The 16,484-nt window shown below is 39.4% G+C and overlaps 1 protein-coding gene and 1 non-coding gene across 4 annotated transcripts in view; one reads left to right on the forward strand and one right to left on the reverse strand.

Moving 5' to 3' along the window:
• Nucleotides 1–3,266: 3,266 nt before the first annotated feature.
• The window catches only part of Nup160 (nucleoporin 160), a 55,002-nt gene continuing 41,784 nt past the window's right edge, over nt 3,267–16,484 (reverse strand). For all 3 annotated transcript variants that reach the window (XM_085696516.2, XM_048428300.3, XM_085696517.2), the window contains 8 exons: nt 15,560–15,620; nt 14,224–14,334; nt 13,956–14,079; nt 12,312–12,413; nt 10,016–10,157; nt 7,303–7,428; nt 6,303–6,407; nt 3,267–4,212 (listed from right to left, as the gene is read on the reverse strand). In XM_085696516.2, coding sequence (XP_085552642.2) covers nt 4,123–4,212; nt 6,303–6,407; nt 7,303–7,428; nt 10,016–10,157; nt 12,312–12,413; nt 13,956–14,079; nt 14,224–14,334; nt 15,560–15,620 — 861 coding nt within the window. In that variant the 3' untranslated portion in view covers nt 3,267–4,122. The remainder of the gene's footprint in view (nt 4,213–6,302; nt 6,408–7,302; nt 7,429–10,015; nt 10,158–12,311; nt 12,414–13,955; nt 14,080–14,223; nt 14,335–15,559; nt 15,621–16,484) is intronic.
• On the forward strand, nt 8,770–8,876 carry LOC125396508 (U6 spliceosomal RNA). The gene has a single exon (XR_007230820.1). It is a non-coding gene; the product is annotated as a U6 spliceosomal RNA (small nuclear RNA).

Consider the following 16,484-nt stretch of genomic DNA (forward strand, 5'->3'; position numbering starts at 1 on the left):
GAAGTTCCATTTGTTAATTTTTTAAAGGACCTTGATTGCCAAAATTGCTGGCCACAAGACTGGCCCCAGATCTTATTTCTACTAGAAAGTTGGGCTGGTTCAAAGTGCTAACCCTTAAATCTTGTGGTTGCTTTCTGGTGAGCAGTTCCATTTTGGAAGCTAGTTAGGAACTTACCAATATTCAGCTTATTAAGCAAATTCCCATAGCTCAGGAAATTCCAAAGGTTTTGAAGTTCTGTACTAAGAACGAAGGACAAAGATCAGCTTACTCCTAATACCACATTATTTGACTTTACATGTTTTATGGAAGTTCATTTAAACCACGAAGCCTGGTTTATTGAAAGAAATACCTATATTTAGCCCATAGGTCATTTGAACAATAAATTGGCCTTTTACTTATTGAGTTCTGAGTAGACACAATGAAAGGTTAATGGTGAGTTATTTGCATCCAAGTCTCTAATTCTCGGGTATGTGCGAAGAGCCCAGGAACACAGGAACATCTATGTTTTTAGGTACCGTGATTGGGAAGAATAGCATAGATGAAAGGAAACTTTAGGAGTTTCTATGATGAAGCTCAGTGATTAAAAAGCAAGCAAGCAAACAAACAAAAAACCAAAACAAATAAAAATAAACTCTTGCTGAGGACCCAGGTTTGATTCCCAGCATACATATAGTAGCTTACCACCATCTGTAACTCCAGTCCCACGGGTACTGATGCCCCTCCCTGCTCTGGCCCCATGGTCACCAGGAACACACATGGTGAACAATAATACATTTAGGCAAAACACTCATAAATTTAAAACCATAAATTTCTATAATATAAAACTATGTGCTAATGGAAACTGTACCAGATTGAGGTAAGCCACCTTGATCCTCTTATCTACACTGTGTTCATTGACAGACTTTTCTTTTTGCTAATTACATATAAATAAATCCCATCCATATTCATTTGAGAGGAGTATTAGTATTTGCAATGGGCTGGAGAGGAGATTCTGCCAATCTGCTTGATGCCACTCTTCCTCCCCAGAAACCAATGTCTTCAAATTGGAGTTGGAGCTTGGGATACAGTTCAGTTGGTAGAGTGCTTGACAGGTATACATAGAGACCAGGGTTAGATTCTGACGCTGTGGTTTATGTCTAACCCTAGTACTTCAGAGGCAGAGGCAAGAGTATCAGAAATTCAACATCATCTTTGGCTACATTGAATTCAAGGCTGGTGTGGGATACATGAAACCCTATGTTGGGGGAAATGAAAAAAAAAAAGAATCTTTAATAGCTCTGGCTTTCCTGGAACAGAGACCTGCCTGCCTCTGCCTCTGTCATTATGTGGACAGGTACTTCAGGAGGCTTTAGATTCCCTAGAGCTGGAGTTAAAAGCTGACTGTTGAGGGTGATGGTGCTGGGAATTGAACTCTGGTCCCCCGGAAGAGCAGAAAATACTCTTTAACAGTTGGGCCATCTCTCCAAACCTACTTTTTGACATTTGCTGACCCCTACATGCTCGGTAAAGTTTTAGGAAACAGTGTTTGAGAAACACTAAGCAGCTAACCACAGGGAGTCAGAATAGAGACAAGGCAGGTACTGAACTGGTGACAACTGACTTCAAGGGTTCTTCTTTTTTCGAGACAGGCTCTCTTTATATAGCCCTGACTGTCCTAGAACTATGTAGACCAGGCTGGCCTCAGACTCAGAGAGATTTGCTTGTTCCTGTCTCGAGTGTGAGTGCTAGAATTAAAGGTGTGCACCACTTTGACCAGCAGACCCCAAGAGTTCTTAAGTAGCTAGAACTCAGTGAGAAGGACTGGCAGAGAAAAAAAAAATTCTAAAAAAGTGTTGTAAAGCAAATTTTACATAGTTACAATAATAATAGTAACATACTCACTAAAAATTATCATGTGAAAACTCAGTGATATTATCTTTTTCCTTCCCCCTTTGTGGTGTTTGGGATCAAACACGGGGCTTGGCACCCAGGCCTACCAAATCCAGTACTGCCAAAAAGGGCACCTGTTGCAGCCATTGCAGTAAGTGCTGGGGACTGAGGGCCTTGGGCTTGCTAAGCAAATGTTCTACCACTGAAGCTCACTCCTAGCACAAAAGAACCTTTAAAAACCCAATATGTTTGGGCTGGAGAGATGGCTCAGTGGTTAAGAGCATTGCCTGCTCTTCCAAAGTTCCTGAGTTCAATTCCCAGCAACCACATGGCGGCTCACAACCATCTGTAATGAGGTCTGGTGCCCTCTTCTGGTCTGCAGACATACACACAAAATATTGTATACATAATAAATAAATAAATATTAAAAAAAAAACCAATATGTTTTATCACATGTAATTATGTTTATGTATGGGAATGTGCAGAAGTGCGGTGTCAGTGGAGTACAGATGCTGGAGTCAGAGTCCCTGGAGCTGGTACTTCAGGTAGTTGTGAGCTGCCCAACATGGGGAAGAGCAGCAAGCCTGGCTAATCACTGAGCCATTTCTCCAGCCCCTCAGGTAACTTTTAAAACAATACTTTGTGACAGAAAAATCACCAGAGTAGGAAAAAACAAGAAATGGTCATATTAGTATGGACTATGAAACTATCACAGGGTGTAGTAAATATAAGCACAGGCCCAAAGTGGATGCAAATTGAGTGAGGCAGGTGGAAACAAATGGAAGAAAGACCTGGCTGGCTTTGACAAGGGGTTAGCAAAGAAAAGTTGGTCAGTGCTACAAGAGCTGCTTCTGTGGAAGCCGCTGCCTGGACCAGCAACCAGACCCAAAAAGATCTTGATACAGCACTAACATCCTCCTTGCTGCTCAGACATGGCCACAGCAGGGCTTGATATTTCTCAGACTATGATTAGATGATCATGGCTGAATATGTGTGTATATTTCCATATTGTAGTGGAAAGCCTCAAGCTTAGAAAGCTGGGAGGGAAAGGGCCAATCCCTAAAATCTCATATTAAGTATTATAGAGCTAAAAACGATGTAATATAAATAGGTTGTTGATTAGTATAAATTCTAAAGGCTTATGAAAATCCAGAAAGTCAAAGGGCATTCATGCACACAAGTAGTATAGAAATGGTTTCCTTGAAAGATAAATCTCAGCCAGGCTGTGGTGGTGCACGCCTTTAATTCCATTAATCCCAGTACTCAGGAGGCAGAGGCAGGCAGATCTCTGTGAGTTCAAGGCCAGGTTGGTCTATAAGAGCTAGCTCCAGGACAGGCTCCAAAGCTACAGAGAAACCCTGTCTCAAAAAATAAAAGAGAAAGATAAATCTTAATATACAGAATAAAATAAAATGATATTTTATTATTATTATTTTTAACCTTTCCCAAAGTTTGTATGCATGAATGTTTCTAATTCTGACCAGTAAAATTCTATTTTGCTCCAAAATATTATCAGACTAACTGTATGATCAAGTTCAGCTTGATTATTATAAGTCACATAAACTAATACATTTTGAAAATGAAAATCTGTTTCTTTCATAGATGATGGACAATAATTTTTTCTGATATTTACTCAACATTAGCTTAGAGTGAGACTCAAAATATATTTTCCTTAAAAAGCTGGTCATAATTTATAATTAATTTAGGCAAATTACTTAATACTTTATTGATGATCATATGAAAAACTCTACAATAAATAATGAAAAGAGTATGCAAAAACCACTAGCCTTTGCAATACAGAAAATACATGTTAATTCTGGACCAAAACAATCCCACTGAAATACAAAAACTGATAAGGAAAAATTAAAAGATATCCAGTGACTATTGGTGGCCAGTTATAACAAGCCAACAACCATCATGTATAATGGAAAGTGAAGGTCAGTTTTCATTTGCAGATAAAGGATGTCTTCAGTAGCTTAAAAAAATATAAACTCTGAAAAAGCTTGAGAATCATATACAAAAGCAGCTGTGGGAGAGGAAGGTTGAAAACCAGAAACCGTGATAGCACCACCAGCAACCGTGGGGTTGGTCCTGACTCTCCAGTTCTCTTATCCTGTGCAGAATTCAGATTCAAAGTGCCATACAAATGATTCATAGTTATAAAAACTGGCCTTGAGCACAGGGTTCTGTGGAGTAGTCCTAAGCCCTAAGAGGCACCAATCGGTTACAAAGGCTGAGTAGAGCTATCCAGATCACAAGTCCCGACGGTATAATAAATCCCGTGTTGCCTTGTCAACTTTTTGCTGGTAGTCTTCTAGTTTGTCAAGAATTTTCTGGGACAGCTGTAAGGGAAAGGAAGGAAGTCATTATACAGAATAGCCTGAAGAGTGAAGACTAGAGTATACCTATTAGAGACGTTAGGTGCTTTACTTCCACTCAGCGCAGAAGTTTGTTCTGTGATGCTACAGTCAGAATTGGTCTTTCCCTGTTAGATGTAACTAACATTCCTATTTTTGTAATGAATCACATTTTTGTGTTTGTACAACTCAAACCCTTATGCACACGAGGCAATAGCTCTACTACTGGGCAACATCTCCAATTTAGTTACACCACTATATATGTTTGTATGCGGTTTCCATGTGTCTGTATATGTATGTATTCATTCATTTATGAGACAAGGTATTGCGTATCCTGCTTTTTCCTCCCAAGTGCTAGCTCACCAGTTTTTTTGTTGTTCTGTTTTGAGACAAGGTCTCAGTACACAGGCCTGGCTGGCCTAGATCTCACTATGTAGACCAAGCTAGTCCTAATGCTCACACATACCCCCTGGGATGAAAGTTGTACACCACAATGCCTTCTTATGAAGATGTGACCTCAAACTGTGATCCTCTGCCTCTGCTTCACCATATCCTACCATTGTGTTCTACCACAATAGGCCACATCAGTGTATTTTACTTTATTTTTCTCCCTTTTTTGAGTCAGGATCTCACAAAGATCTGGCTGTCCCAGAACTCATTCTGTCGACAAGGTTGTCCTCGGAGATCCACCTGTCTCTGCCTCCCAAGTGCTGGGACTGTTTTTATTAAAAGAATTACTAGGTCTTTTCCTGGAATGAGACCTCACACCTGACTTTTTAAAAGATTTATTTATTTATTTACTATGCATACAGCGTTCTGGCTGCAAACCTCATTACAGATGGCTGTGAGCCACCATGTGGTTGCTGGGAATATAACTCAGGACCTCTGGAAAAGCAGCCAGTGCTCTTAACTGCTGAGCCATCTCTCTAGCCCCCATTACATCTGATTTAACTGGTTCATTAGCTCCTTAGTAAAATACAGGACAAACATTTACTGAATTATTTTAAATTGATAGATCCAACTGATAGTAACTAACTTTCAGGGCTACCTTATCTTCTTCCTGCTTAATTAACACCATAAAAACAATTTAGGCCTGTTAACAGTGGCACACACCTTTAATCCCAGCCCTTGGGAGGCAAAGATAGGTAGATCTCTGTTGAGTTTGATGCCAGCCTAGCCAGAGCAAGTTCCAGAACTGCCAGTGCTGTTGTTACACACAGAAATCCTGTTTGGAAAAAACCAAACAACTCCCCCAAACAAAACAAAACAAACAAATAAATAAACAAACAAACCCCCCCCCAACCCCAAGAAACTAGGTCAGGTCTTGGTATGGTGGCACATGCCTACATAGTAGTTGGGAAGCTGAGGCTAGAAAATCACGAGTTTGGGAGCAGCTGGAGCATACACCTAACACATTCAAAAACAAAAGGGGAGTGCAACAAAAAAGCAAGGAACTCATACTCCTATAGCCTTTCACTCAGTTTTGTTAAGATGCCAATTTTCTATGTACCTGGGATGACCCTAAACTCCTAAGATCAAGTAGCTAGGTCTATAGGTGTGTGCTACTGTTATCACGTTGTTTGCAACCGTATCTTGTGAGTTCTGATTGATAGGGTTGGGAAGACACTTTAGCAAACAAAAAAGTCATTTTTATAAGATCAAGAAAGCAAATACTACTATTTTATGTATTTATTTACCTTTTAGGGTAAGTTGTAGCAAGTATGGGTTCCAGAACACATTGTCATTTACAGATATCACGCAGGATACTGAAAGTTAAATTGAATACAGTGATAGCACTGCATTCAAGCACTATTCATCCTGTAGAACTGCCCTGCTAAGCACCTTTTAAGAAAGAACTGTAGGTCATTATCTCTATGTAACTGAAGCCTAGATAATTCCTTCTTAAAACTTCTGAAATGGTTGTTTAGATTTTTTTATTTAGAAAGGGAGTGAGGTACAATATATTATGGGCAATAAGTGGCTTTTGTCCCCTCTTTTCTAGAGAATCGATAATCATGCCTTAGGATATGCCTGCCATTAGAACTTTGGTGAAGATAACTCAGAGATTTACTTACTACAATGTTGTGACTGTTGGCACTGTTTTCTCCAAGAGCCTGGAGAAGCTGATCAATAGAGGAGTATGGGAGCCATACCATTGGGGCTGTTGCAGACAGTGGGAACTGAAAGAAAATGTCTATTATTAACATAACATCATTTCTTCTAAGTAGTTGCTTTTGCAGGATTCTATACATGAAACATTTTAACCCACCTGCCCCACCATTAAGAAATTGTATGGGGCTCATAAGATGGTAAAGGCACTTGCCACCAAGCCTAAGTTACTGATTTCAATTCTTGGATCACATAGTGGAAAGAAAGACATGAATCCCCCAAGTTGTTCTCTGACCACCATGTGCAGTGTGGCATACGTGTGTGTGCACACACAATAAGTGTAATAAGAAAAAGGAATTACATGTACATAACACACATACATGGATCTCTCCCTTTTCTTTCAGTTAAGCTAATATATTAATACTTTGCACTATCACTCATCTGATCTCAAAGAGTTCCAGGACAACCAGAGCTACATAATACAGAGATCATATCTCAAAAATGCCAAAAAAAAAGAGTGCATTATATGTTCAGAGGATCTGAATTTGATTCCCAGAATTCTTATCTAGGCCTGTGACTCTAGCTTCAGAGAAGCCTCTGGCCTTCTCAGACACTCACAGGCAGGTGGTGCATACACATGATTAAAAATAAATCCTTTTTCTCTTCCTTCCCTCCTTTTTATTTTTAAGGTTTCTCTGATTGTCCTGGAAATCTGTAGATCAGGTTGGTCTCGAACTCACAGAGATCTGCCTGACTCTGCCTCCCAAAAGCTGGGATTAAAGGAGTGAGCAACCACACCTGGCTAAAAATAAACCTTAAAAAAGAAGAAAAGAAACTAGAGATCCCTAGAGTATCAATATTTCACTATATAACTATATACTTTATATCAATTTATTTTAAATACTCCCTTACCTATTACTTAGCGCGGTAATACACAATCAAAAGGAAACATTCATATGCATCTACCTCAATTCCAAAGTACTGATGTCCTTTCCCTAATACAGCATCCACATATTCGGAGACCAAATCTACAGCTTCTTCTAAAAGGTCATAGTTCAGGTACAGACGAAGCAACTCAGCAGCATCAACTTTCTGTAAAAAGCAACAATTATAAGCATGTCTACTCCCAGTTGAAATAGAATAGTGCTGCGTTCTAGAATGTTTTAGAAAATATGCAAGAAACCAAATGCTCACACCCCTAAATGTACCACGGAAACATACATTGTTTCTGTGCATCAACAAATAACAGGTTTTCCATTTAATATTTTCAATATAGTTGTATTTTAACTTATAAGAAACATCTAGGTAAGCAGGGCTATATAGTCCTGCCTCAAAACAAACAACACACAATTAAAAAAAGGTTACTTATGAGCGCCTGGGTTTAATCTGTTCTTTAGATTTGTAAACTCCCCAAGAGCCCAGTTACCTCCAGGCATACAGTAAAGCTCCATCTGTTGAATGGCTTTTCTCTTCTGTTTTGTGATCCAAGACACGTTTTAACTTGTCCCTATTTCAATTTTACATTAGTAATGTCAACATGTCTTCCCAGAAATGCTGAGCACTAAAGTGACAGGATATATACACCAATTCTTAGAAATGATGAAATGCAAAAGTACCACCAGTTTTAAATTTGTGTTTTATGTAAATCAAGTGATAGAAAGATAAACAGCCTCACTTATGAACAGTAAGTATGCTTTATTACATGAGGATATTGTACCACTTCCCCACTATCACCCAAGTCAAGGTTTCTCTGTATAGCCCTGGCTGTCCTGGAACTCCCTCTGTAGACCAGGCTGGTCTTGAACTCAGAGATCCACCTGCCTCTGCCTCCTGAGTACTGGGATTAAAGGTGGGCACCACCAGCAAGATCTTCTGTATTCCATTATAGTGAAGATACTGTACTCTATTACAGGGATTATGTGCACTCAATGGATACTCTATTACAGTGAGGATGCTGAATTCTATTACTGTAACCATGTTTTACTCAATGGATACTTTATTACAGTAAGGATGCTTTACTCAGTCAATGGATACTTTATTATAATGAAGATACTTTCTTTGTTCTGATATAATCTCAATTTTACTCTTCTTTTAGCTAATTTTCTCTACTTTCCTCTCTCTCTCTTTTTTTTTTAGGCAGGGTTTCATGATCTTGAACTTCTGACCCCGTATGTATACCACCACATCCAGTTTATGCAGTGCTACGGATTAAGTTCAGCACTTCTTGTATGCTAGGTAAACTGTTTCGATTTTTTTGAGACAGGGTCTTGCTATGTAACCCAGGCTGGCGTTGAACCCAGTCTTCTCCAAGTTCTGTAATTACAAATGCCTAACACTATAATTTGGTTGTTCTTTTGACAAACAAAAAACCTCTATAAAAGTGCTTCAGATTATTATCTTCACACTCAAGTGTACATCCTAAGCAGATCAGAAATGCTTGCCTCAGCAGCATAAATGCTAAAATTGGAATGATAAAGAGAAGATTGGCATGGCTCCTATACAAGAACAGCACATGAACTCATGAAACTTATACACTAAAACAACAACAACAAAAACTTGATTTGGTGCTGCACACTTTAATAGTTGGAGGGGGAGGCTAGTGGAATTTGAACCTAGTCTGGTTTACATAGTAAATTCAAGACCAGCCCAGTTTACAGTAAATTCTAGGCCAGCCAGAACTACAGCAGAACCCTGCCTCAAATACATACATACATACATACATACATACATACATACATACATAAGCTTGTCAAAATGTGGAGTTCTGTTATCTTGCCCCAGGTAATCTTACATGAGACCCAGGAATCTACATTTTAAAGAAGATACCATTCAAGCCATTTTGCTATAGATGATTTTTGTATAGTTCAGATGTGGATTCCTATGTTGGAGGTCTAGCCCCCCAATGTGATAGCACTGGAGAGAAAGGAACCTTTGAGAAGTAGGACCAAGTGGAGGATGTTTACATGGAGGAGGGCACTGTCCTCTCTGAAGAGATTAAACTAGTTCTCAAAGCTGAATGGTTCTCTGGCTTCCTGTCTGATGACATGACCATATTATTCTCCCATGCATTCCCATCACAGTGCAATCTGCTATGATATAACACAGTACTCACTGATGGCCACAACAATGAGCCATGTGTTCTTCATGTTTAGCTTATAAAACTGTGAGCAAAGAAACCCCATCTTTCTCTATAAAGCTAGCCTGCCCAGGTACTTCTTCATGTGAACAGACAATAGACCAATATATAATCCTGATTCTAAAAAACACTGTTGTAGCAACAACAGTAGACACTGTACCATATCTAATAATATGCTACTCATTACTCTAATTATAAGCTCACTGTTTAGTAAGTACAGAAGTAGATATTAATCTAATTATTAACCCAGGAAACTTTAAATCTAAATTCCTAGTACTTAATTGCTAGAAGGCTTACTTAATTTCCCATTACTCTGCGTAGAATTATTTTAGTCCTGTTAGTTGTGATTGAGATATAAATATAAATCAGTGAATTCTCTCTATTCCCCTCTTCCACCTTTCTGTCAGTGTCTCATTTAGCCTAGGCAGACCCTGAACTCATTATGTAGCAATGGCTGCCTCCATCTCCCAAGTACTGCCACCACAACTGAGTTGTGAATCAGAACATTTTCTCAAATTATCACCCTACTTCAATATCACATACCTTGTAACTGTTTATAAGCCAGTTAGGCAGAGGGACTCCATGAGACAACAACTTGTTAATCACACAATGATGATACAAGTTATTTTGGACTCTGTATCTTTCCAAGTAAGTTGACAATAACCTCCATGCTTCATCTGTAGCACTTGAAAAAAGTAAAAAGGACAAAGGAGTTCAGATTCCTTTTCTATTAATTAACTATTAGAGATGGGAGATCTTACTACATATACCAGGTTGATCTTAAGAGCCTACTATCTGCCTTCTGAGTGCAGTGATTATAGGTGTGAGCAGACACACTGAAGCTGTTTCACATTAAAAAAAAATTGTAAGTTTACACTTAGTTTAGTGTGTGTGTGTGGGGGGGAGGGGAGGGTAGGGAATTCATACGCCATACCATCCATCTGGAAGTTACAGAACAACTTTTAAGAGTTGACTCTCTTTTCTACAATGTAGGTACCAGGGAATCAAATTAGGGTCCTCTGCAAGAGCAGTAAGTATGTGCTCTTAACTGCTAAGTCATCTCTCCAGTTAACAAATAAGTTGGTAATACAGCTAAATGATAACAAGAAATTAGATGAGGTAATAAAAACTAGAGTTACAGTTGTGAACTGACATGTAGGTGCTGGGAACTGAACCTAGGTCCGCTGGAAGAGCAGCCAGTGCTCTTAACTGCTGAGCCATTTCTCCAGCCCCAAAAACATTTAAAAAAGAAATCAAATGAGTTAAGATTTATTTTTCTCTTATGAACTACATACAATTTAATTCCCTTGTTCTAGGATTTAGAAAAAAAAAAAGAAATTGGTTCACATTATTAGTATTGATCTCCCAAACTGACCAAGCAATAGATTCATTTTTTTAAAAAAAATTCTTGTTTTTCGCCTTTATGTGTATCACATGCATGCAATACCCAGAAGGGGGTGTTGGATCCCTGGAACCAGAGTTACAAGAAGTTGTGAGCTGCCATGTGGGTGCTGGAAATTAAACCCAGGTCCCTTGGAAGAACAGTGAGTGCTCTTAAAAAACGAAGTGATCTCTTCAGTCCCAAGGCTGTGGGTTTTTTGTTTTGTTTTGTTTTGTTTTTCCCTTTGAGAAATAGTCTTGTTATATTGCCCAGGCTGGCCTTAATTTTGTGGTTATGAGTGATATTCTTGCCCCAGCCTTGAAAGTAGCTGTGAACCTAGGCTATCTATTCCACACTAAGCTAAAAGGTCCCTCTGCTTTTGAGGAAGGGGATACGGAGAGATATCTCATAGATAATACATCATAGTCTTAATTATAACTGTCAGCCTAATTATAAACTTCCAGCTTTTATTTTTTATTTTGAAACAGGGTCTCTCTATCAAGTAGCTCTGGCTGTTATAGAACTTGTTAATGTAGACTAGGTTGGCCCCAAACTCACAGACTGCCACCTATCCCTGCTTCCTAAGTGCTGGGATTAAAACAAAGTTCTACCATACTCAGTATTTTTAATTTTTAAAAAGACTTATGACTGTTGTGAGTTGGCTGATGTGGGTGCTAGGAGTCAAACTTGAGTCTTGCAAGAGCAATAAGCCCCCTTTTAATTAATTAATTAATTGATTAATTAAGTTTGAGACAGGGTTTCTACCTAGCTCTGGCTGTAATGGAACTCATTACGTAGACCAGGCCAACTTCAAACTCACAGAGAACAGCTTGCCTCTCTCTCCCTAGTTCTGGGATTAAAAGTGTATGCCATGTCTGGCTGTAACATGTACTCTTAACCACTGAGTCATCTCTCCAAACTAACTTCCAGATTCTATAAAAACTTAGCGGAAGGCTGGAGGGCTAGCTCAGATGCTTCTCCAGAAAACCCACATTTGATTCCCAGCATCAGTATTACATGGTTACAACTTCCTGTAACTTGAAAATACACAAACACACACACACACACACCCCATATAAATAAAGACAGGTATGACATTGCATGAGTGTAAACAATCCCATCACTCAGGAAGGTGAGGCAGGAGAACCGAAAATCTGAGAAAAATGTGGGCTACATAGTAAGATCATATTTAAAAACAACAATAAGACACCTCAAATTAAGGCAAGCGGTGGGGGTGCATGCCTTTAATCCCAGGACTTAAGAGGCAAAGGCAAGTGGATCTCAGTGAGTTTGAGGCCAGCCTGGATTACAAAATGAGTTTCAGGACAGCCGGGACTGATACACAGATCAGTGTACCCTGTCTTGAAAAGAAAAATTCTAAATGCTATCTATTCAAGGAAAGAGTGCTATAGCTTTGCAAAAGGTGAATCTATCAGGCCTAGAGGAACACCAGGATACCTGGACTCTTTAGTAGTGATGACGGAAGACAGCTGATTGGCTGCTAACCAGGCCCAGGCTTCTGCTTGTGCTGCTTCTCCTCCAAACTGCAATGTGATGCACCTGCAGTGAAAATGGTCCAACAGTGGTAACTAACCATTGAAGTGCCACTTAATTTTGCTACTACATCTAGGCAGATAAGTCAACTTTAGCTCTGGCCTATCACTTAGTTCATTACTAGTACATTGGCTTCTTCTCCTTCTAAAAGTCACACAGCTGAATGACCCACATGCCTATTAGTTGTCAAGAGACATTTGTATACCTTCAACCCCAGCACTTGGGAGACAGAGGAAGGTAGATCGCTGAGATTTTCAGCCAGCCTTGGCTACATAGTCCCTATCTCAATTAGAATGTTTCAATAAGAAATTCTTTATTATATATATACAATATATATATATACACACAATATATATATATATACACACAATATATATATTGTATATATATGGGTGTTTTGCCTCAGGTATGTCTGTTCACCATTTGCAAGCCTGGTACATGTGGAGGCCAAGCACCTCATCCTTCGAGCTATTTCTCCAGTTTCCCAAATTAGAATGTTTCACAAACGAGTAGCTACAAGTTCAATAAAAAGTTGTCTGTAATACCAGCACTTAGAAGGCTGGAGTATCTATGACTTTTAGGCCAGCCAGGGTTATATGGAGAGAAACCCTGTCTCAAAAAACAAGTGCTAGGAGCAGAACTTAGGAAGGACCCTGCACAAGCTAGGAAGTGTTATCACTATGCTAAACCCTCAGCTCATAATGACTTTTTAGGGATAGCTGAGCGGCTGAGAGGATAAAGTACTTGTTACGCAAGTGTAGGACACAAGTTTGATCCCCAGCAACCAAATAAAAAGCTGGGCATGGTGGCATGACAGTAATCCCATTGTTGGGGAGGTAGAAACAGGAGCACTCCTAAGTTCACTGGCCCATCAACCTAGCCTATTGGGCCAGTCCCAGATGTCAGTGAGATCCTGTCTCAAAATTAAGGTGAAAGTTCAAGAGAACAATGTCCCAAGCTATCCTTACACACGCGAGAAAGAGGACAAACAAGAACGTTTTCAAAAATGACTACAAGCGCCAAAAGCGATCCCAAAGGCCTGGAAAGAGGACACGCCTCATCTAGAACCAACACTATTATCATTATCTAACTCAGTGTCTTTCCAAGAAAGCTTAAAAATCAAGATGTTTGGTCTGTTTTTGAGACATGGTCTATATAGCTGAGGCTAGCCTTGAACTCGATTCTCCTGCCTTTACCTGTCCACTACTCCTGATAAAGATTATGTTTAAAATAAAATTATTAGTTATCAATTTAAAAAATTCCTGCATAAACCAGAGCACCTCTTTACAATGGTTTAGCAGCATCTGATTATTGTATCACACTAAATAATAAGACAGAATTTCTGATTAGAAAATTATAGACTTTTGGTTGTTTTTTGAGAGAGTTTCTCTGCATAGCCTTGGAGCCTGTTCTGGAACTCATTCTGTAGACTAGGCTGGCCTCGAACTCAGAGATCCACCTGCCTCTGCTTCCCAAGTACTGGGATTAAAGGCGTGTGCCACTGCTTTCCAGAGACATTAAAGCTATTAAAAGTCAATTTTTACTTACTTAAAAGCTAGCCCCTCAAAGACTGGTGTTAAGGGAAGCTTAAAAGTCTGACACAGTGATATGGCAGTGTCAAAGAGGCCAGCCTGAACCAAAAGAGTGACCATCTCCTTCGCTGATGAACTTCCTGTGGAAATGGAATATAGCTAGTTAGTGCACCTAAGAGTATACACAAATGAGACAAAAAGCTTTGATTATTTACAAATATCTGAATAACACCACTGCCTGGTCCTGTGTCATTGGTACTGGTTGGTTAGAAGTTAATTCCTACCTGCAATGGCAATCGCTGATGGATCATGCCGAGCCAACGTAAGGCGAATTCGAGCTAAAGAACATTCTTTTTCCAGATCTTCCAATTCCAGAATCTCAATTTGTCGATTGCCTAAAAACCAAATAAATTTTATTACCAAAAGTATAAAGAAGTATCTATTAAATGGACTTGTTATTTTTGAGGGCGAGAGTGGGACAAGGTTTAATTCTCCAAGGAATAGAGGAAGAAATGAAGAAAACAGAGGATTCAGTAAAAATTAAGCAACGTCCCTTTATTTATACACACAGTTGAGTCAAACAAAATGATCAGAAATAAAACTTGCACTTGGGGAGTAGTTAGTGTTTCAAAAACTCAACTTAGCTGTTACAACTACCTAAGTGAGAAAGGCGGGATTAAAACTGGAGTCCAAACTCTTTCTTTGGGAAAGGCCATGAGCTGTTTATAAAGGACCCTGATGAAGATATTTGATACTGAGATAACTTAAAACACAATAACCAACACAAACACTTTCTACACGCCCCCACTCCCCCTTGAGACAGGTCTGACTACATAGCCTTGGCTAGCCTAGAACTTGTTATATAGACCAGGCTGCCTTCAAACCCAGAGATACATCTGCCGCTGTCCAAGAACTAGGATTAGACATGGGTCACCATACCTAGCTCTACCTTATTTTTTGAGACTCTTTCTTTCATTGAACCTAGAAACTCCCAATTGGGTCAAATTAGCTCCAATATTTTTCTGTCTCTTTTTCATGCATATGTGGGTTAGGGGATCTGAATTGAGGCCCTCATGCCTACACAGCAGACATACACTGAGTTATATTCTAAACCTAAAGAGAAACACTTCCCTAGCCCCGAGTCAAGGTTTCTCTGTGTAGCCTTAGTTGTCCTGGAACTTGCTTTGTTTTGTTTTGTTTTTCCTCGAGACAGGGTTTTTCTGTAGGTTTGGGTCCTTTCCTGGAACTCACTCTGTAGACCAGGCTGGCCTCAAATTCAGAGATCTGCCTGCTGAGTGCTGGGAGTAAAGGTGTGCGCCACCACCGCCAGGTTAGGCCACAGAGATTCCCAAAATACTTAAAAGTAAGTTTCATTTCTTTATATGACAGTATTGTATTTTCAAAGGCTTCTTAAGACAACCTTTAACAGATTAGAAAGTTGAAACTAAAACAAAACAATGTAATTTGACCATATGTACTGACTATGTGTAGTACTACTAGTATATATGCTATCAGCTGTCTGTAATCTAATTACTGTAACACACACACACATCCTTAATCCATATGTCTCCTAAACTATAACAATAGCTACTGTCCAAAGATGAGAAATCCCTGACTCACTTGGGGCAGCTGTGCACTCGCCATCATGATTCCTCTTGGGAGATGCGCCAGGGCGATCAGACTGAAAACAAAAAACAGTGACTTAGCTGCAAAAGATAGTTCCTTTTTTTTGAGGGGGAGGCGGGGGGTAGTTGAGACAAGGTCTCTCTGTTATACAGTAGTCTTGGCTGTCCTAGAACTCACAAAGATCCACCTGTCTCACCTCCTGGGATTAAAGTGCTGTCTGTACCACCTCTGCCTACCTAAAAGACAATATTTTATTTTTATAGCATAAACTACTAAAGCATTCATGCCTAAATTCTCAAGAGAATTTTATTTGTTTTTTTTTTAATTTTTTTTTATGGTAGGGCCTCACTACATAGCTTAGACTGTCCTGGAACCTGCTATGTAAATCCAAACCTCAAAGCCACAGAGTCTAGCTGCTTCTGCTTCCCAAGTGCTGGGATTAAAGGTGTGCACCATCATACCTGGTACAGGGATACTGAAACCATCATACAACAAAATGGAGCTGATTATCAAGGACTCACTTATCTACTACCTGTTATTTAGACCAAGGTCATAGATTTGATCTGTATATAAACTACATGCTTTTCACCAGCGCCATAGTTCTATCATTGGTGGTAACTTTGGGCAATAGCCTAGTAACACAAATAACTATCAGCAGGATCAGAAAAACTATATCTGCCTTCTCAAATGCTAACTATTAATAAACAAGATTGAATTTAAAAGCACCTATCATGTAATAAGCATGTCTTTGAGGCAGGGTCTCATGCAGACGAGGCTAGCTGGCCTTAAATTCAATATGTGGCTGAGGCTATCTTTGAAGTCCTAGTCCTTCTTGTCTCTATTTCCTGCGTGCTGGTATTGTAGGTATGTGCCACCATGACCAGCACCTTTAGCAGACATTTTAAATTAAATGAAGCGA

Source organism: Myodes glareolus, chromosome 10 (genome assembly GCF_982192425.1).
Source record: "Myodes glareolus chromosome 10, mMyoGla1.1, whole genome shotgun sequence".
NCBI classification, from domain to species: Eukaryota; Metazoa; Chordata; class Mammalia; order Rodentia; family Cricetidae; genus Myodes; species Myodes glareolus.